General features: G+C 37.7%; 1 protein-coding gene across 7 annotated transcripts in view; it reads left to right on the top strand.

Moving 5' to 3' along the window:
- DCLK1 (doublecortin like kinase 1) overlaps positions 1–21256 on the top strand; it is a 228275-nt gene that overhangs the window by 161556 nt on the left and 45463 nt on the right. For 3 of the 7 annotated variants that reach the window (XM_015851967.3, XM_085555165.1, XM_085555157.1), the window contains exons 6-8: positions 1938–2032; positions 18766–18850; positions 20186–20294. In XM_015851967.3, the coding sequence (XP_015707453.2) occupies positions 1938–2032; positions 18766–18850; positions 20186–20294 (289 nt within the window). Of the gene's footprint in view, positions 1–862; positions 1004–1937; positions 2033–3381; positions 3430–7859; positions 12732–18765; positions 18851–20185; positions 20295–21256 lie in introns of those variants that run through there. The other 4 variants (XM_085555181.1, XM_085555173.1, XM_085555187.1 and 1 more) reach the window with 3 other exon arrangements.

Here is a 21256-nt window from a genome sequence, read left to right on the forward strand (position 1 = left end):
AAGTCCTGATAATAACTTCAGTTTTAGTTATAGTCTGTACTATTGGCTAGAGCTATGTGTATTTTTCTTGCCGAAATGACCTTCAGTGAATGTGTCCATCCATATGCATGTACTCCCCCACACGTGCTTTGGACAAGTTTGAATCAGTGCTGATATATACAAACCATTGTCCTCTGTACAAAGGGATTTTGTAGCCTAGATGAGTGTAGTGGTTTTCTATAAAGGCATTCTATGTAAATGCAGTTGCTATTTCTTGTTGTTCATATGGTCATACAAAGAAAATGCACCTTTATCTTAAACAGTGCCTTACACAAAATTTTGTTGAGATATAATCACTTATAGCACTTTATCACTGTTTAGTAGTTGTGCTTTATCACTCAGCATGCTGTATTTTATTGATCCACATAGTGTAGTAGGTATAGCTGTTTCTTCCTTGTAGTATAAGGGCCCTGTGTTAGCCAGTGAGAGCAATGTGTTATGTAAAAAAACAAGAAAAAAGCCACTTGAAATACCTACCGTATTATCCAAAGGAATTAGCATTTGCTAGATTGCCAGTCAGCCAAGGTTTTACAAGTTATTGTCATTTTGATTTCCAGATGAGTCATTTGGTATGTTGCCCCCAAAGGCACCTCGTTATGATTCAGTGCACAGCATATAAAATTGCTCAGGCTTTCGGGGCTCCATGGCAAGCGAGTGGGGGTTGTGGTGGCTCAGCGTTGTGAAGCAGCAGCTTTATGCTTAATTGACACCTTTGATGTAGCCCTAAGACAGCACCTGCACCTCCCACTGCTGCTCTGAAGACGTCAGCCTTACGCAGAAAAGGCTTCTGCTTATGAATCCTGCATCGCTTTCAGCTCACTCTGTGAGCAGCCTCAGCTATCCTTAACTAATCCCGTCGCTTCTCAGTTTTGCTACAGCTTGGCTTAGCACAGAGCAGGAATTCTGCTGCTTGCTGTTGTCAGGTTAAACAGTCAGATTTTGTCCATGCTAGAACTCATAGAAGGTAAGTCAAATGCCTTGTTGATATCCTAGTATGTAAATATTCTCCAAAGATTCAGAATCCAGGAGTCTAATTGTTGGTTCTTTTTTTTTTAATTTTTCCTGATGCTTTGGACTGTGATATAACAGCTGCTTGCTCAGAGAATATTTACATAGATGTGTGATACATACTTGTTAGTGTTTCTACCAGTGCTTCACTGTCAACATTATTGATAATGATTACTTTGTAGTAGAGTTCTGTCCTCTGCTGGTATTGTTTTGTTTATTTAATGGATAATGTCACATGCATGAAAAGATGCTTCTACAATTATGAGCACTGGCATGTCTGAAGGAACTTATTTATTTAAGAAAGTGATGGTGTGATGTATGTTAGACTTGAGATATTACATCAAATTTATTTGCACCTAGAAAGCCCTTCTGGGTTGTCTGAGGTGATGTTTGGGTCAGGTAGTAATAGAAAAATCTCTTCAAATGGCTAAAGGACAGCTAACAGTTGATCTGTTCCTTAAAGCAGAACTGCTTTTTTATCTTTGACAGGTTGTACTTGAAGCTCTAAACAAAATGAAAAAGCTTAAGTGCAGTAAATATCTGCTAAAGTTAACAAAGCACATTGCTATGCATTGCTTTCAAGTGCAGGAACAATATTGGTGAAGAAAATATGATAGTGTTCTCAGTCATTGACTAAGCAGCCTTTTCAGATGCATTATTTGCTTGCATTCTGTATGAAAAAGGGCTTAGTGAGACAAAACTCTGAGGAAATATTTATTTTGTGAATTACCTTATTTTATGTTTAAAAAGGAGGGCAGGTTGGAGGGGGGGTGGGGGGGGAAGTTAAGCTGTTAAAAAAAGAGTGAGATTGAATGAGATATCTTGATTTAACTATTTGTTCTCTTTTAATAATGCTTTGTATTTATTTTCTCAATTTAATGTCATTTTAGTGAATGGAACCCCTGGTAGCCAACTTTCTACTCCCCGCTCTGGGAAGTCTCCAAGCCCATCTCCCACCAGCCCAGGAAGCCTACGGAAACAGAGGGTAAGGAAATAAGGAAACTGATTTCTGAGAGTGGCCAGCACAGCCATTCTCATGTAGCCTTCTCTCCAGTGATACCTTTTGTTTAGAGTCATAGGGTGGAAGATCCTGGCTTGCAGTCCTTGTTGTGTTCGTACAACATTCTTAAGTGGGATACAACTGTTGTGTGTCTGTCCAAATGCTAAGTACGCTGGGGTTTGGTTTATTATCAAGAGAAAGTAGGGGATATCTTGCTCCTTTTTTCACAAAACTTTTTGTTTGTTTTTAATATCTTTTTCCAAACACTTCACAACTGAAAGGAAATACTCGTTGTGAAAGACCTTTTTTTTTCTATATTTGCCACATACGTTATGTAACTTGCAAAACCTACAGACAGCTTTGATTTTGAACCAAGGTAAAAGAATATACTGTGGGATTTAGCTGGGATACATAGCCTCGTGCAGTGAAGATATTATGAGTACCAAGGCAGCACAAGATTCATCAATCACTTCGCCGGATCAGAGTTGTTAGCAGCTGTAGTTTCCCACTACTGTTTTTCATTGTACAGAGAATCTACAGCATACCTAAACATGCAGAATTACGGTAGTATGTATTTTACTGCTGTGATGACCTGATAGAATATTACTTGTTCAACCCAAAAGGCTCCATATGCTGATTTAATTATTGGTATTCGTTCAGAAGGAATGGGACAGATGTCTCTGCATCTTCTGCTATTTTCTAAACTGTGATCTGTTCTCAATGAAAGCTTCCCTAAGGCAGTGCTCTATTTCTCAGACTTCTGTTTATAAACACAGTTTGAGCACATGATTTTTTATGCCTTTTCAGTTTTTAAGTGAAGATTATTTGTTTCTCTCTAAATAAGTTATTGCATATACAATAGACACTGCTTTACCTTAGGAGGCTTGGGCAGACCTGATTTCCTGAATACCCAGAGCAGGAGTAGCTGAAGCATGGCATAGCTTCTTTCTGTCCTGTGTACACTTCTTTCTGTTCCATGGATATCAGGGAACTGAGGGATTGCACGTGCTCATGTCTTATCCCAGGCTTCAGTACTGCCATGGATTTCTGCCATGACTTCCTTATTGGTTTGGAAGCTGAGCAGGAAGTACTCTGTGGTCTTGCAGTATACAGATAGCCAGTAGAAGCAGCTTAAAACCGCAAGGTAGTTGTGTGTTTCCTGGTACAGAGTAAAGAAGCAGGTTGCAGATGAGCAAGTGGGTACTGAAATCTTCTCAAATACGTTTTCTTCTGTGCCCATTTGCTCCTAACCTCATGGCTTGTTAATGAATCATTAATAAGTCACTGAAGAGGGAACAAAGTTCTAAATGAATTACACATTAGCAAAGTAAAGTTATCTCTTAAGATGGATGGTATCAGTGTACAGTGGATTTTCATCTGCGGTAAGACTGTCTCTTTTCATTAGTAACTTTCCACAGCTTACTTCCCACTGCTGATGCTACTTTCTCCACACTGAAAAAATGTTCTTCTGTTAACATTTGTAGATGTATGAGTGGGAGCCATGTGGTTTGCACCATCAGACACAGGGTGCATTTTTCCACAACGTTTCTGACTTTCAGATGTGAAGACTGAGGCAGATAGGCTTCTTTTTATGCAGGTTACCTATGTGAAAGTGTAATAGGATCAGTATTATGAATGGATAAGGCTCTGTAGTGGTAACACAATCACTTTGCTAAATGTACAAAAAACAAGTATGGAAATAAATTACAGGAGAGATAGGATATTGCTAAAGAGTTGAATTATCTTATCAGATATTCATATGCAGTCCCAATTACCTCAGTCAGGGAGCTTTTCTGAGCTTTGCTTTTCTGACTATTCTAGACCAAGAAATGGTAGCTGCAGAAATATGAAATACAGCCATATAACAATACGTTGGTGTAGTATTATTTAGTTTACAAAAGAACGTACTGAGGAGTAAGGGATGGGAGCTTTACACTTGCTCTGAGAATTTATATCTGCTTCTTTCATGTTTACCTTGTGAAGTGAATGAGCTGGAAGTCCAATGCAAAACCATCTGAATGTGTCATTAAAGGTCATGATGTGTATTGCAGTGACTAAATCTGCTGTATGAAAAACAGTGCTTACTAATCTAAATTTTCCTTAGCAGTCTGAATAGCATTCTGTTTTGGTTTAGTGTCATCTTTTCTATGTACCAGTTAGAGTTTTCTTTAGTGGACATGTTATTTTTTGTTTTATATCGACAGAAATGAAGTTTGAACCCAGGGCATTTTGCTTTGTGTTCAACCACAGGCTGACTAGCCAGCTGCCAAAGCAAATTTGTTCTCTGGGAGTTTAACTAAGTTTTGGTATCATAGAAGAGGAGACTGATCTCACTGCCTTTCTTGCCCCCAGTGTTGGGAAGTGAGGTTTTACTGCCCTGTGCTCAAAAAAAGAGCATTGGCTACTAGGCCTGTAGGCCTGTGTTCTGGCATTAAAGTCTATGATGAGGATTCTGGGTTTCCCTCTTGACATGGAGTTCAAGAAATCTGCTTCTTTAGAGCTGAAATAAGATGCTGAGGCCTGGCAATGCTAGCTCAGCTCTGTAATTTGTTTTCTCTCCTTGTGTGGTTTGAGTCAGTTTCAATGCCTGTGCCCTCATGCCATCAGATGCATGGACTGTCAGGGCTGTTTACTCCAGCTGTTTACTACAGCCTGATTCCCTTTGGTGTAAGGAGTAGATCAGCTCTTCAGCATCCCCATCCAAGTGTTGTGAGGGAGTTGTGTACTTCAGAATGCTCAGGTCTTTTGGCAGACTGTCAGTGTTTTGCCTGGGAAATACAGGTGAGAGGAAGGAAGTCGTGCTTTTGAACCCCAAGGGATGAAATTGAAGTAACTTTGCAGACTAAGGGTTTGCTCCCTGTGAATAGTAAAAACCTACAGAAATAGTACAGATGGTAGAATTTTCTAAAGAAAATACTCCTTTTAATTTTGGAATGCATTAGGCAACTTAAAGTAGGGATCAGTCCTCTTACTGACATTCTGTTATACGCTCTTTTAAGAAGTAAATTCTGACCTTTGACACAAAGCTTTCCATTGCTGTAAATTAAGCCAAGAATGCTGCTGTGATACGTTTATTATGATCTCGAAAATGCTACTCTTGTACCCCCAACGATAAAATGTTAGACCCTCAAAAGCCAGCACATAGAAGATAAAAGTTTCTTCCTTTCTCACTTGCATATGGCTGAGTTGTTTCTATAAATTCAGAAGTCAGTGAAAGTTGTGTATATAATCTCTGTTGAAATTCAGTCTATATTCGATGAAGGCAAGATTTGAAAGATTAATGTAATACAAGGACTTGAAAGCGAACCAGGGATCATGTTAACTTTTATGTTTTTCAGCTTCTGAGTATTTAAACTTGCACACTATGAACTGTTGTGCTTTCGTACAGTTTAATTCTTGATTTTTAATAAGGAATTAAGATTCTTGGTCTTAAATTATTTATTATGTACTCAGTTGTGTATTCCTAAATAGGCTGGAAATATTTCTAATTCAGATTTATGACAGCTAAAGTAGACACAGCTACCAAACTGAACATAGCTATAGTTCCTGCCTCATCAAAGTATAGTTAATTGCTAAGACTAAGAAATGATGACATGAAAATCACAGTAAAAAATACATGCAGTAGCAGCCCCCTTCCCCTTCTATTTAATACACTTTTTTAATAGTTTATGAGTCTACTGTTCCAGCGTCTTGCAGTCAGTGTTAGAATTTGAACTAGAGCAGAGAGGTTTTATAGTTTATATCTGATTTCACAGTTGCTTGCCATTATTTTAAACATTCATTCTACAACCTACAGGATGAAAAAAAAAAAAAAAAAAAGAGAGATTTGAGGTACCTCTTGCCTATTTATTGAAGTTGAATGTTATTTATATAAAGGTTTTTTCAGTTTTATGAGTCCGAGAAATCACACTAATTCAGCAGGTTTTGCCTTTTTATTTCTATAATCAAAATAATAAATAGATTTTCCTCATATTTCTTAGAAGATCAGCTCATTGATAAAGTACAGGAAAGAAAAGTTCTTGTAGAAAGGAACTCTTTAAAATGCTTCAGGTATTTGAAGCTATTTGGAAGGGCAGGAGGTACGATCCTGAAACCTCATGCACTGATTTTCTTGAAAACAACCATGTAGTTATGAAAGTAAGCACAAAAATATTCCTCAGATATTCAGAGTCAGTTTTACAAATGAATTCTATGTAAATTCTATGTAAATTTTCAATGCTTTTTTCCTTTTCTTTTTCTTTTCTTTCTTTTTTTTTCTCTTTTTTTTCTTTTTTTTTCTCTTTTTTTTTTTTTTTTTTGGAATTTAGAGAAGTGAGCAGCCACTTAAAAGATGTCATTCAACATTCAAAAGTTTGCCTTGTTGCCATTAAATCACTTTTTTTTCTGTACTGTATCTTAGAAACTCCAGAAATGTACGAGCAGAAAAGTCTTAGTCATTAACTAGTTTGCAATGGGCTTGTCTGTTTGAAAGTCTTTTTTTTTCCCTAGATTGTTCAACCAAAAATAGAAATTTATTTAAGTCTTGATTTTCTAACTGGCTTACTGTATGTACATGTGCCCATACAGAACAAGTGTTCCAGGGAACTAAAACCCATTCAAGGGAATTAAAATCCCCTTTATGTCATGCAGAGATCTACATAGATCACGCAGAGACTTGGAAATTGGAAATTTGTAAAGAATTCATTCTAGGTAGCTTTTGTTCCATAGCACAGCTTTTGGATTATTTTTTTCCCTCTCTATTTTCTTCCCAGGATTAAAAAAGAACACAGTACCCAAGGCTGGCTCCATCAGCTTTCCCATTCCTATGCATTCTCGTACCTTGTAGGTCTTCCCAATGTTTTGTCTTGCATTCATTTTGTTGCGCTTTGTAAACATGTACTGTAAGTATGTGAAGGATCCCAGAAACAGCCTAAAGGCAGCAGTGCGTATCTGTGCTGGAGAGGCAGAGGACTGCCAGTCACATGGCTGTTCCACCTTTCCACCTCACCAGCTAGGCTGAATTCACTCTAAAATAATATTACTCTAGCCCATACTGCCTTGTGTTCAACCTTCTCCTCCATTCTGTGCTACTGTGTGCCTCAGAGAAGCTCCATGTGCTAAGTAGGTTGAGTAGGGTGATGCTTCATCCCCTGGCACCTCTGGTGTTTGAGGATAATCTGATCAGTCAGAGGATGCTCAAAGTGGGTGTTGGAAAACTGAAGTGGATCCGTACACTCAGATTCTCTTTGCTGTCATGAGCTGGTTGCTTGGCTACCGTCAGAAAGAGCCAGTGACTGGGGGATTTCAAATACTGTCTCTTTACTCACACACACCAAAATGTGGAAAAGGTCCCATTGTCAGTAATGGGCAGTGATCAGCTCTAGCATTTGGACCTCAAATACTTCTGGAGCCATGCTGTATGACCAGTGGGAGGCAAGTTTTGATTACTTTGTAATAGAAGGCAAGCATTTGCTTTCCTACTACTTGGACAAAACAGCAAATAGAGAAATTGAGAGAAATTGAGTCTATTTGGGGGGGGGGGGGGCTTCAATAGCATTTAATAGGAAAGAATTAAAGGAAAAAATAATTGCCTCAGAATATTTTGTACATTACAACTCCAGCCATCTATTTGCAGATTAAAAATTAACTGTATGGAAATAAGAAAAAAAAAATAAAAAAAAACCACAAAAACAACAAAACCTGATTATATGGAAAATGTGTATTTTATGTTAAACAAGATCTTCCGGTCCACAGTATCAAAAAGATTGTAAAACAGTTGCTGTGCAACAAATCAAGCACAATAAACAAATGTATACTGCACTTCATCTTACAGGACCTGTATCGCCCACTCTCCTCGGATGATTTGGATTCAGTAGGAGACTCAGTGTAAAAGAGAAAATGGAACAATGTTTATGGTTTGTGATTTGGTGAAGGTTTAACATTTTTAAAGAGAATAGCTGCTAATTTACAGTGATAGTGAATCACACAAAAGAGTTTTGCATATTTAATATTAAAAATGTCGGGCCAAGTTAATTGTAGCATGCGGGGGTATTTTTGGCTTTACCACTGCATTTTAATGCAAGAATTTGTAATGAATGAGCCATTGAATGTGTCCATCAAATACAAAACAGCATTATGCACACTGTAAGCAGTGAAGATTGTATAAGGTGAATATAACGCACAAATCCATAGTGGGCACATTTATGAATAGCACTCTTTTTAGCATCTGAGGTACTGATTATATGTTCTGTTTTTAACATAGGTAACTTTATTCATTTGGATATGAACAGCTAACGAATGCTTTGCTTTTACCAGTGTGTGGGTAAAATGCAGAAAAGAAAAAGCTACCATATTAAGCTGCTTGTGCCACACTCTCTGCTCCCAGTGAAAACATTTGGAACACTTCAGTCTCATTCCCTTCCAAGTTTAGTCTTTTTGGCTATGTGAAAAGAAGGGGAAGAAGTCCTTCGTGCCCACAGAACAGAAAGTGGATGCTTTCAAAGCAGTGTTAAAGTTCTCTTTACATTTTGATGAGTGTAAGCAGACGAGTGGTCACAGGCAATGTGAATGTTTTCCCTTACAAGGGCTGCTAATGCTGATCATTCTGCTGTTGCAAGTAAATGTGGACACGGTTCTAAAGAGGAAATCTGTGGGCCTGCAAACTACCAGCACAGTGTGGCACACATGATGACACCTTTTGGTAAAGCACATTTTGCCTGAGAAACTAGTGATTATTTTCACTTATGTTAAGGACAAGAACATTTTCTGTCCTTCATTTGCTGCAGGAAGACGTTTTATGTTATTTTAAAATGGAAGCATACAGCAATTGTGGTACTGTAAATCATCCTATTGACCTAATTTCTCTGTTTGCATCATTTCTAGAGGTGGTCATTTTGTACAGCATGAATATGCAAAACTCCTTTAGTGTTAAAGTAGGTCATGCATTATAACCAGATGCTTAACAAATATCTACTAATTCTATTTGTTTTCTGCTGCTTTATCGTAAGATAATTAGTCAACTACTTTAGCTTACATGATAGCAATATTTCTCATTGTGTGTTGCATATTAAAGTTAGTATTTATCTATTTTACTTAAGCCTAGAGTGTAGTAATGACACACTTTTACTGTTTTACATGTTTCCCGTTAGTACCTTAATTACTCATGATTTAAGAATTAGAAATTAGTGTTATTTTGATCCTCAACAAAAATCTATAGAGATTATATTTTTGATCTACTTAGCGATGATTTAATATATTTTGAAAGCAGGAAAATGTACTTATTAGAAAAAAAAAAAAAAGTGGTTAGCTGCCACATGCCAACTTATAAATACAGTGAAATAATAAAATTCATAATAAAATTCAGCATCTGGGAAATGCTTCACTGTATCATTTCTGTTTTCTTTACGGAGAATATTTATAAAGATAAATGAAAGGGCAGCAGAATACAAAACTTACCTTCTCTGTTTTCAATACTTGATTCCAGTATCACCTTCAGAGACAGTCATTGCTCTGGTTGGTTTGCTGAAGCAGTTAGATCATTCCATTTTGAAATGCATGTTTTGCCATTCCTGCTTCAGAGTTCAGATCTAAAACCAGCAATGGGAACGGTCTCCCTCACATACTCCGACACAGGGCTGTCCTGTTCTCCTGGAAATATTCACAGCTGTGAAGTTACTTGCATTTTTGCCTATTATGAGGGAATGTCTTAGTAAAATGTATTACTTCATCCCAAGAAACCTGCCTACTGTTGAGGTGCATTGGGATCAGCTTCCAAAAGCTCGAATAACTCCACTAGACTGAACAAAATGCTTACTGACTTTTTGCAAATTGTTTTTTCCTTTAAAGAAAATAAATTCCGGGAATTTTATTTTTCCTCTCCTCGTCCTTACAGACTACTGCTGCTTAAGGCAGTTTATTAAGAATGTTTGTTCTGTGTAAAGAGCCCAGATTGCCAGCAAATGGGAATGGCGCGGCTTTGCCTAGCTGTGGAAAAGAAAAATGGGCCGTATATCAGTAATTGTTATCATAGCAAGTTTTCCATCAGGACTCTAGCAAAGACTACTCTAGTCCATTGCATTTAATCATTTCAACATATGACTTGTATTAAGGGGCTATTCAGGGGCAATACATATCATTAATATTTCATTTAAGGAATGAATGTCCCTTAGAGATTGAAAAGGTACGCTGTTTATAGGCTTTGAGATCCCTTTTGTGTGGAATGTAATTCCCATTATACATGAGCAGAAATGAAATGTTTCTTTTGAGCAGGACCAGGAGGTTTCAGTTTATTGGTGAAACTGAAATTGTTTCATGATGCTGTAGTTCTGCTTGCAGCAGCACAGGTTTTAGTTTGTCCCTAGATTTTATCAGCTGCATTAAATAACAGAATAGCTCAAGTAACTTTATAGTGTTTGAACCTCTTATAGTTCTCTGTACGCTGCATTATTTGTGCCTATTATCAGGTGATTTTGATGTAGCTAAAGAGCCTTGTATAGCTTGTGAATGCTTTGCTTCCCTCTGAGCTTTCTGAATACTTGTGATTATTTCCCTAATGCTTTCTGCAACTTTCTGGATTATTTGTAACCTCTTTTCTTTTTCTTTTATGCAACAAACAGTTCATATGTGAAGCACAGAATGTGTGTGTGTTTGTGTACATCTGTGCACACACACACACAAATATGTAGACTAACATCTTTCAAATTGATGCACAGTTATGTCACATTTGTGACTTGTTTGAATTAAATGTTTGGGGAAAATATATGATGGGAAGATGTTCCCCTGGTGGGAATCGCTTCAGCTCTATCGAAGGCGATGAAGCTGTACCGATCTGTCCACAATGAGCAGTTCCCCTTAGGAATTCTGAACAATGTTAAGAGATCTCATGTACAAACAAGGGCTTGGTTCCAGTCTGTTTTGAGCTGGTGGCAAAAATGTGATGGACTTCAAGGTGAGAAGGATAAGACCTTATGCACAAAGTATATATACACAGACAAAACATTCATTGTAAAGTTGAAATGAAATGTAGACAAGATCAGACCTTTATCTCCTTGTGAGCTGCACTGTTCTGCGGTGTAAAGTGTACGATATTAGTTGCTTTGTTGTTGTTGTTGAAATCAGTGAGATGGTTAACATTCACTATCCATTGCGAAAATTGCTTTTCAGTTTTTAAAATAATTCAGGGACAGCGCATTATATTTGGATATTTTCCCTTCAAGCCATTTCCACTCTCTGTAAAATGAAAACTCTGAGGAGTCAATATTGTGAACATGAAATGTGTATTGTAAGAAGGGATACATCGTATTAAATCTCCTTGAAGAACAGATAGGTTGAGATTATTTTTGGCTTAACATTTGAAATAAAAAATGTTGTTTGCCTTTACAGTTCTGTATTTCAACCGGCAATGTGAACTTTGTGTAGTACAGTATATTGTGGAAAATGTTTTTGGACTGTAAAAGTAAAAACAAATTAACAGTCATACAGAAGAGAACATCTGATCAACCCAAATTGCTAGTTCTGTCAAAAACTGTGGAAAACTAAATGGACAAAAAATCGTTACGGTGCTAAATTACCTCATCACCTGATGAATGCTTGGATTAATGTTGTCTGTGCTATCTTGTATCAAGTTAATGGTATACAGCCTACTGCAAGATTGCTCTTAGTTTAATCTTCACTTTCAGTTCATCTGTTAGTGATGGCATGAGATCTTGCAACCCTTGAGTGACGAAGAGAAAAATAACCTTATGTTGCTCAGCCTGCAGTGGTTTTACAGTTGATAAAAGTGAGCAGTGATTGTCACGCTCTTCTGAAATAAGTGTGATGCCTCCCGGGCAAATGCCTCTGCTCAAAAACTGACATTCGGAGATGTGTTTGCCATAGTAACACCTTTGGGCTGGCTTGTTTTGCCTGTTTGATAATGCACCTAATTTTTAGGGTGCCCTATCTCCCCACCAAAGCCAGTGGCTATGTAGATATATGGGTTGTGTACACACAGTTTATGGAAGGGTTAAACAAACACGCAGTGCACGCATACACATTTGTATGCATTTTAAGTGTCTGTATTTCTGCATGTTCATTATATTCAAATTTGCTTAAATTAGCCCTCAACAGTGAAGTATGAAAAAAGGTATATCGTTTTCAGCGTGTACTTGTTGTCTGATGTTAAATGAGATAAATAGTTTGTGGTTTGCCCTGCAATACAGTGTTTTGGGATTTGAGCTGTAGTGAAAGAGGAGCTACCAATGTTTGTGCTAAGGTCTCTCTGTTTTGTTAGTTGCACTATGACCTTGTAAATATTGGCACATTTCCAACATAAGCTTAAGATTTTACGAAGTTATGCATACAATTATTATTATTTTTTAAAGAAAAGTGCTTGGATATTTGCTTTTGAAAATATACCATTTTTATTTTTATTTTTATTTTGTATCAATGTGATGCAGGAAACCAAAAAGATAGCTGGTCATTAATCAGTGAGGAAAAAAAAAAACAAAACAGTAAAACTCACAAAAATAAATGCCGATGAATGTTTTATTTCATATAATAACAGCTGAAGAAAGTCACCTTCACTTTTGTGCCATTGTTTCATCATACTGTGTTGTACTTGTGTTTCATATTTGACCATGTCATCCCGGTTGCAATTTGTTGTTTCGCTAGATTTAACATTACTGTAGATTATTGTAAGTGATGTAATAAATATATTTAAAAAATACACACTGCTCAGTGAGTTTATTTTGGAATCATGATTAACAGGCTTTAAAAAAATACTTACCCTTGGTTTTGCACGTTCATATTGGATCAGCATTGTCCATCTGACAGTTCACGTAGACTAAGCATATGGGATTCATGCATTCTGATGGGTTCCTTTTAATGGTAGACTCATTCAGTGCTTTTTTAAATAATAAACTCTGGGCCCTGGTATGTAAATATAAGAAATCCTTCAAGAAAGAATTTGTTTTTTAATGGGTCTTTTGGAGACAGTAAATATACCTGCTTTGAACTGCGTATGGGTAAGTTTGTGTGCATGCAATGGGGCAGGTTTGAAGTATTAAGTGGGAAACCAGTATACTGTATCCAAAGCAGGGCACTAGCTTCTGCTGACAGCTGAGTTTGTGTGCAATTTGAATTGCATTATTTTCAAGTGGGAAATTGTATCTTTGTTAAGCTTTAGAAAAGGAAAAAATAATCCTTCATGTTGCACTGCAGCACATGGAATTTCCATATTAACCACGGTATGGATACAGGAACTCTAGGTGTACTTTCAGTACCTTGAATGTGATATATACATTGTTTTTAGATCATCAGTCATTTCTTGAGGATACCAAAGCTTGAGCGAGCCTACAGTCTGAATCACAGCTTCACTCTGACAGCAGCTGTTAGGAACTAGCAGAGGTTAGATGCAAGTTTACAGCAGAACACCACATAGAGAACTCCGGGTCCCTCGATCCCTTGAAGAAGAGAAACAAGCTCATGAGTGATTATTACGTTGCCTGTTCACATTTATCTCTTTTGCAAGCTGTGTAAAACCTGTATTGTGTAAATGAACAAGTTATCATTTCCCTATGTAAGGTCTCTTTTAAATCCACTGTCTAACAGTTCAGTGCGGGATATAGAACTGTGGATATGTAGCAGATTTGGGTATATTTTTTAATTGTCCCTTTCCAGATGAAGCAGTTCACAAATAAATGTGAATCTTGTGTGTCAGTTTAGTGCAGCATCCGAATTTGCAAAGAAAACGGTTTTGTCATTTTTATTTCTATATATGGAATTCCATTGGCTTCTGACCTTGCAGCAAGATTGAGGATTTGACGTTTCTCTTCGGAGTATTTTTTTGCCAGCCCTGCAGTGATTACATGAAAACTTTTTTCTCCCTCTGAAATGGCTGGGATGAAAAATGTAAGCAATTAAACAAAGGAAAATCAAAAACATTTTTTGCTGCTTAGAGCTGGGAGATGATAGAGTTTCAGTGTAACCCTTTGCTTCTCCCTGAATTGACCAGTAAAAAAACTGAGTTTGTCTTCCACAATTTACATCCGGATATTTTTGTACACCAACTTAACCTATCTGTTTAACCTTTTGTTTTCTGGAGACGTACCATTTTGTTGTATTACTTTCTGCTTAACACAGCCACATATTATAGGAATCTGGGGATCTTAAGTCCTACCTACTCTATACTGCTTTCTTTATTTTATTGTTAGCCATGATGATCTTAGGCTAAGGAGCTGCTTGTGTCAGGAATTCATGACAGCTGCCTCACAAAGGTTACTTTTAACCTGACTGAACACCAGGATGGGTTCCAAAAGAGGTGAGCTTGGTTGCTCAGCTAATTTTTTTTGGCTTTGATTTTATTTATCCTTACTGATTTGAACTTTCAGCTTAAGCATGCGGACACACATAGCTTTTTCTCTTCACAGGTTTCTTTTTTTTTAAAATCTATAGTGTTCTTGGGAATAGGAAAAAACTTAGGAAGCACTGTTTAAATACATTATTAATTCCCTTAGCCAGGGCCTCATTCCTGAGTTAACACATTTTTTTACTAATTTTAATCTTCATTAATGTCATTACTAAAAGAACATAACTCTACATGAGTTCCAAACGAAGCTTTACACCTGTGTGAATTTCTGTTACTCACATTTCATCCAGATGCTTCCTTCGTGCCATGAAAATACAAAGGAATCTATTGTTGGGAGAGCTTGTAGGCTCCATATGTGCTAATAAAGGTTTTGAGAAGTTTGGAAAATATAATGCAGTGTTTGGTTTTTAAGATTCAGGAATCTGAATTGCGTAATCAAACTTCCTTAGGCATACTTGTTTAAGTTTCTTTTGTAATTGCTGATTCTGATAGTCCACAAGAATGATTCCTGCTGTTGAGTTGAAATGTGGTTTTGAGATTAATTTAGGATAAAGGTGAGTATGGGGAGAGAAAAATTGCAATAACATTTATTTTACTGCCTTTTTTCATGGATTTAGCACAGTTTCCACTGAGATACAAGCTATTCACAAAACAGTTGCTAAATAAATCTCCCAGTGAGACATGGATGAAACTCTAGAGCTCTAATGTTTCCATTCACATCAATGAGATGTGTGGTGTGTTGGCCATCTGTTATTTAAACTCGAATAGGATCTGAAATCCTTACACCAAAGACCTGATTTTTTTATGCCATCGCTTTTATGGAGGTGTGCCATAAAACTGAGCATGTGCTGGCAACCTGTGCAAATGAACGCCTTTAAATCTGTGTAAAAGCGATGACATTTCAAGCACCTCAGCATGTCTTAAAATTAAAACAGCTAATTGTATTAAGGTCTGTGTGTTGAAGAGATTATACCATTGCCTAGAGTTTGTTTTTTCCTTCCATCTGTAATATCCCTAATGGGGTCCACAGCTGTGAGAGCAGCAGTGTGCACGACAGACTGCCGCACGATTGGCAAGCCAACTGGAAGGAACACCAAGACCCACAAGGATTGCTGGACCCGGAGGGCTTTCAGCTTGTGAGAACAACGAGCTAATTAAAGTCTAAATAAACGAAATGTCCTTCTAGCTTAAGCAAAGATAAATAAATAAGTGCCCGTGTGTTGTTCCAGGGGGCTGAATAAAGGCTAAAATACTCGTGTGTCATGTTTACCTTGCAATGTCTCTTTTAATTGCAAAAGGTCCATGAGTAGGTGTGCTGAGTATATGCAAATGTACAACAGTCCATGCTTTCTTTTCATCTGTTGTTTTAATAGGAGGGCTTCAGCAAAGGTAATACAATATATGCTTCGTTATGTTTTTAACTTTGTTTAAAAGTGAAGTTTCAGAAACCCGGTATGTATATTTATCGGCTGTCTTAGCTGCTGTGCTCTTGCTATGGGTGAGCTGTGCTGATCACACACTTGTGCTTGCACACAGCTTCCACTGAAGGAGCTCTGTAATTTGGTTGCAGTCTGACGCTACAGTGTATGCACCCTGTTCTGTCATTTTAGCATGCCCACACTTATGGAGTGATGCAAACATAGCAGCAATAATGATAACAACAAATAGGGGCATATAAGAATTGATCTCATACTGATGATTTATTTTCATTAAATTTTCTTTGGACACATATATTTACTAAACCTGGGCTAAATTATTATTATTATTATTATTATTATTATTATTATTATTATTATTATTATTATTATTATTATTATTATTATTATTTATTATTATTATTATTATTATTATTATTATTATTATTATTATTATTATTATTATTATTATTATTATTTAGGAAACTATAGCTAAGATACCTAGAAGTGAGTTCACTTATTTCACTTGTGTCTAGGCCATTAAGACTGTTTGTTGTAAGGACAACACTTGCTGAAGTGGTTTGCTGAAATGGGACCTAGAAGGAATTTCATTGCGGCAGGACCGAGTTGCAGTTCTCAGCTATACCAGAGCTTGAGAATCCTTGAGAAATTAGGTCCCCAAATAGAAATCTGGCTCTCCGTAGGTGCCTGTTCTGAGAAAATGTGGCTACCAAGTTATGTCCAGATTTTAACATCTCCCATTCTCATAAGACAGAACAATGAGTATGAGAATCTGTAAGGAAACATCAAATTGCCATAGAAAGCTGCAGAGGGGTACAGGCAGCAGTGCTTAACCTAGCATCGACTGGAAAATGTAGTTTGACCATTTAAAATGCGGAATCTGAATAGAACGCTTTGAGAATCTGTTGAAAATCTGGCACTGACCTTTTTGTGTGGCACCCTTTAAATGTAAAGATTCATTCCTGTTTGTGTATGTAACAAACACCAAACATTGTAATTCCTTTAGGAAAATGCTGTGGAGTGGAAAAAAGAAGTAAGAAATTGGATGTGTAGTCTATGAAAGCAAACAGAAACAGCAAAATGAGTAGAGAAAGCTTGTTTCTTCTGCTAATTTTACAAGCAGGAGTGTAAAGTAAACAATTCTCTGTGATTATGTGTATAGAAACAATGAAGTTCGAGTGTGACTTCTCCAACTCTGAGAGTTCATAGCATTTTCCTGTTTCCTTGATCCTCATCAGCTCATTTATTCAAAAAATGGACCAGAGGTAAGTTGTCACTGAGATGTGCAGCGGAATTTGACACAGGAATAGCACATACATAAACATGTCCTAATCGTGAGACGAGGGCTGCTGTGTCTGAGTGAACTACGTAAAACCAGTCTGTTGTCAAGAGGCCGCAGAAGTAGTCCAAGAAATGATTAATGCAATTTTTGATTCTAGTCAAAGTTCAGAAGAAATGCTTGGATGGATGAAAAGAACGAGCTGGGCTTGATTAAAAGGGGGAAAAAAGAAAGGAAAAAACAAAACAAAACAAAACACCCAAAAACAAAAAACCAGGCCAAGAATCTTTTAGTAGATGGGCTGCGCAAGCTCTGGGGATTATTTAGTGAAAAACAGACTGAGTCCAGCCTTTGTCTGAATCATCTGACCTTAATCTACTGTGGGAGAAATTAGAAGTAAGTCTTTTCCAATGATCTCAGCACACTGGCCAGCTTCTGATGCTGCTAACTCATTCACCCTGGCTCTGTGCTCTGCAAATTACTCAGCTGATGCGCTGTTAGTTGTTCTTGCTGCAGTTGTCTTCTGTGCTGCGCTACAACAGATGGGATGGGTATGAAGGAGCTGTGTTACGTTTGTAAAGTGGATTGACACTGATGTGGGACATCGAGATACCTTGCAAACCTAGACAATGTTCTGTGGTGTTAGCTGCATGTCGTACAGGCTGCAGTTTGAGTAATAGAGTGCAGTGCTCTGTAACCTTTCAGCATGAAAACTATGTGAACCCAAGAAAGTTTTAGCTTCAGAAATACCCTGAATATTTCTAACTCAATTTGCAACACAAACACCTGAAGAAACGCTCCTTTTTCCTCTAACTTAAAACAGCCATGGTTACAACTGTACGATTGTTATGCATAAAAATTTAGGGTGACATCAAGTCTGTCCTGTGTCTCTGCGTAGTTTCATCCATCCAGTTGTGTGATGAAGCAGTCTTCCTGAGGTACATGGATAGATGTAGCAAGCGATGGATAGAGGTGGCTTCCCTCGTGTGATGCTGCCTGCTGTAATTTCGTCATCCAGCCGTGTGGGTCGAGATCACCTTCTGGAGGCAGAAGAGACCTCCCTCCCCCCATTAGTTGTATAGCAAACTTAGACACTCAGTGTACAAGGGCTTAACACCATGATGCAGGCTCATGCCTCAAGATGATTATATTCAGTCACTTTATTTTCTGAAAATCAAACACCGTTCACCCTGATGTTTTATTTTCTCCATACATTTTTGTAACCATTTCTCCTTTCTAGAACATGACTGGAGAGGACTTCACCAGAGGGGGATTTGCAAAATGAGGAATTGTTCCCATAACAAAAAGCCAACTTCAGTCAAAACAGATGTTTGTCCTTTGGTGCCTGCTAGGTTAATAATTGCTGATAAAACACTTCCCTGCCTGCAGAGGGCACACAGCTCTTCAGTTTTCCTCGCAGAAAATGTGTGTGGAGCAGGGAGAATCTATTGAACAACACAAAAGCATTGCCACACAGAATGAATTGGGAATTCCTACATTTAAATAAAGCACCAAAGGTGTAACTTAAAGGTGTAACTTCAGTGGAAAAATTGGACAAATTTCTGCATATCACTGCAAAAGTAAATGGATACTTTATATACAGAACAACTGGGACATGCTGTGGGTATTGGTGCTCCTTAACAATCATCTGTTTTCATTTGTGTCTCTCCATTTCCAGAGCTCCCAACACAGTGGCTCCTCTACCTCATTAGCATCCACCAAAGTTTGCAGCTCTATGGATGAAAATGATGGACCTGCAGAAGGTAACATTTGAAGGCTGACATTTCAAAGCAGTCAATGTAGTGATAACAGCAGCTGTGTAGGAAATGAGTCATCCTTCCTGCCAGAGAAAGTGGGAGCATCACAGTCTGGATGACTCCCAGTTAGGAGGCACATCAGCCTTGACAGCAGTTCAGGTTCACTCCAGACCACATCTGATCTGAACATCCCTGTTTAGAGGAATTTCTGGTACAGGATACTCTAGTTCTGCAGGTGACCCAGTGCTGACTGGCTTCTTGCACTTTGCTTTTGTCTCATCTGTCATTGTTCTAAAGAGCATACGGTGATCTTGGGCCTTTACTGAGCAATGGCCAGTCCCTCAGGGCTTTGACCAAGCTGGATGAGGTATAGCGTCTGCTCTAGTACTGCCAGTTCACATGCACTTACAAGTGTGTATGATGTTATCTGGCAGTAACTCTTCATGCTGCCTATGAGTTTGAGCAAACTCTGCCCCGCATAACATTCACTTTTAATACTAAATTGGAACAAAGAACAGAAAACTACATAGTTAAAAGGCTTCAGGAGTGTAAATTCAAGTCACATTTCTGAGCTGCTTTTTTTTTTTTTTTGTACGTCGCAGTATTTATATGGTAGCTTGTATCAGCTGCAATTTACTGCCAGCTTTTAGAGGCATGTTAGGTATTTGTAACACGCTATTTCAAATACATTTTAAAATAATAGTACATGAACGAGCACTAAAACACATGAAACTACAAACTTTTCTTATGCTCAGGCACTGTGTAATGCAATTTTACCTAAACATCTGGTGCCCAGGTTGCATGTGAGGTAGTATTATTGAGAACATTTGTTTAAAACCTAAATATTTAATATTGGGGGAGGGGAAGAACTAGCACTTAGCACATGAGAAGTTTTATGGATGTCTCAGTTTACAGGATGTAATAAAATAAGTGCTTGAGTGTTGGACTTCTTTGGTACATATATTTAATCATGCTGTGTCAAGGAGTTCCAAACCTTTTTGGAGGCTGGTCTGCGCTTGTGCAGTTCACAGAGGCCTTTTCATAATTAAAAAAATACAATTTTGGTTTTGTCCTGGGGGCATGCTGCAGTGGGAATGGTAAACTATGAAACATTGGAATGGTGGTATGTTTGAGCCCCCAGAAGTCTTATTTTTCCTTACTGTATCTGCGTGAAACCTGTTGAGTATATACAATGTCAGCAGCATGGTTTCACTGTACAGTAAGTGAGATACTGACTCTGAATGGTTTCCAGGCACCTACACCGTAGCCTTAAAATGCATGTTATGTGCAACATCTGTGTTTCCTTCACTAACAATAAAAATGTACTAATGATTCTTTCAGAAGTGTTGGAGGAAGGTTTCCAGGTTCCAGCATCAATAGCAGAACGATATAAAGTCGGAAGGACCATAGGAGATGGAAATTTTGCTATTGTGAAGGAGTGTATAGAAAGGTGAGAAGGATAATTTGCTTATTACTGTGAAAGCAATCATTAATGTCATGCCTTTTCTAGATCACAACTTTATTCGTAGAATATAGGACACGTGGAATAAGGTAATGTCTCAATGCCAGATGGAAAAGCTAGACCAATGCTCTCATGTGAAAAGAGAATAAGTCCAAGGACAATCTATAAATTCAAATTTTTTGTGGTTTTTGTGTTGGTTTTTTTTTTCTTTTTCTACTGCACGCAACATAATTTTACCAGTTCTTTGTGTTATATTTTTCCCACTTCACTGAAATAACGTCTTTTGCACAATATTCTTGCAACTTGCCATTTGTGGTAGGCCAGTGAAACATTTTACATGTAATAGCATTCTGTAAAGATGTTAGGAAGCTTTGTGTGAAGTTCAGTGGTTATGGAAAGCACAAAAAGCTGGCTTCACACTCATCTACACTGATAGCTGGTGCTGAAGAGTAACCTCTTCCATGTCTTTCTTTGCTAGAATGTGCATCTATCTCCTGCTTCATTTGTAGTGAGGTCAATGTTTAAGTTCTTCAATACTCTTCAGTTAGAAGGGGAGAACAGTTGCCCTTGAAGACAAGCTGTTAGACTGATGAACAGTATTAAACACAGGTCCCGTTACAGTTAAAAGTAACATTGATTATAGTGTCCTAGATAGCTAAAAGGAAAACTGTTCTCTGTCCTCCTGTGTATTGCCCAACTCCCTGGAGTATCCAGTAACATGATGTGTCGTGTGGGTGTATGTTAAACTAGTGCAATTACTAAGGTAAATAGTGCAGTTCCCAAATAAATACTTACTGTCTCCAAATAAATACTCTTATTGTCTCCGAGCCATACCATTCTATAGATCACACGTGTATCAGCGAGCCAGTATTCTGAAAGCGCTTGAACATCGAAACAAAATAGATTTCTGTTAGTTTCCATTTCTAAAGCAGAGTATTCTTGCTTGTGTG

Source organism: Coturnix japonica, chromosome 1, assembly GCF_054131305.1.
Source record: "Coturnix japonica strain WE chromosome 1, WE-NBRP24, whole genome shotgun sequence".
In the NCBI taxonomy this organism is placed as follows: Eukaryota; Metazoa; Chordata; class Aves; order Galliformes; family Phasianidae; genus Coturnix; species Coturnix japonica.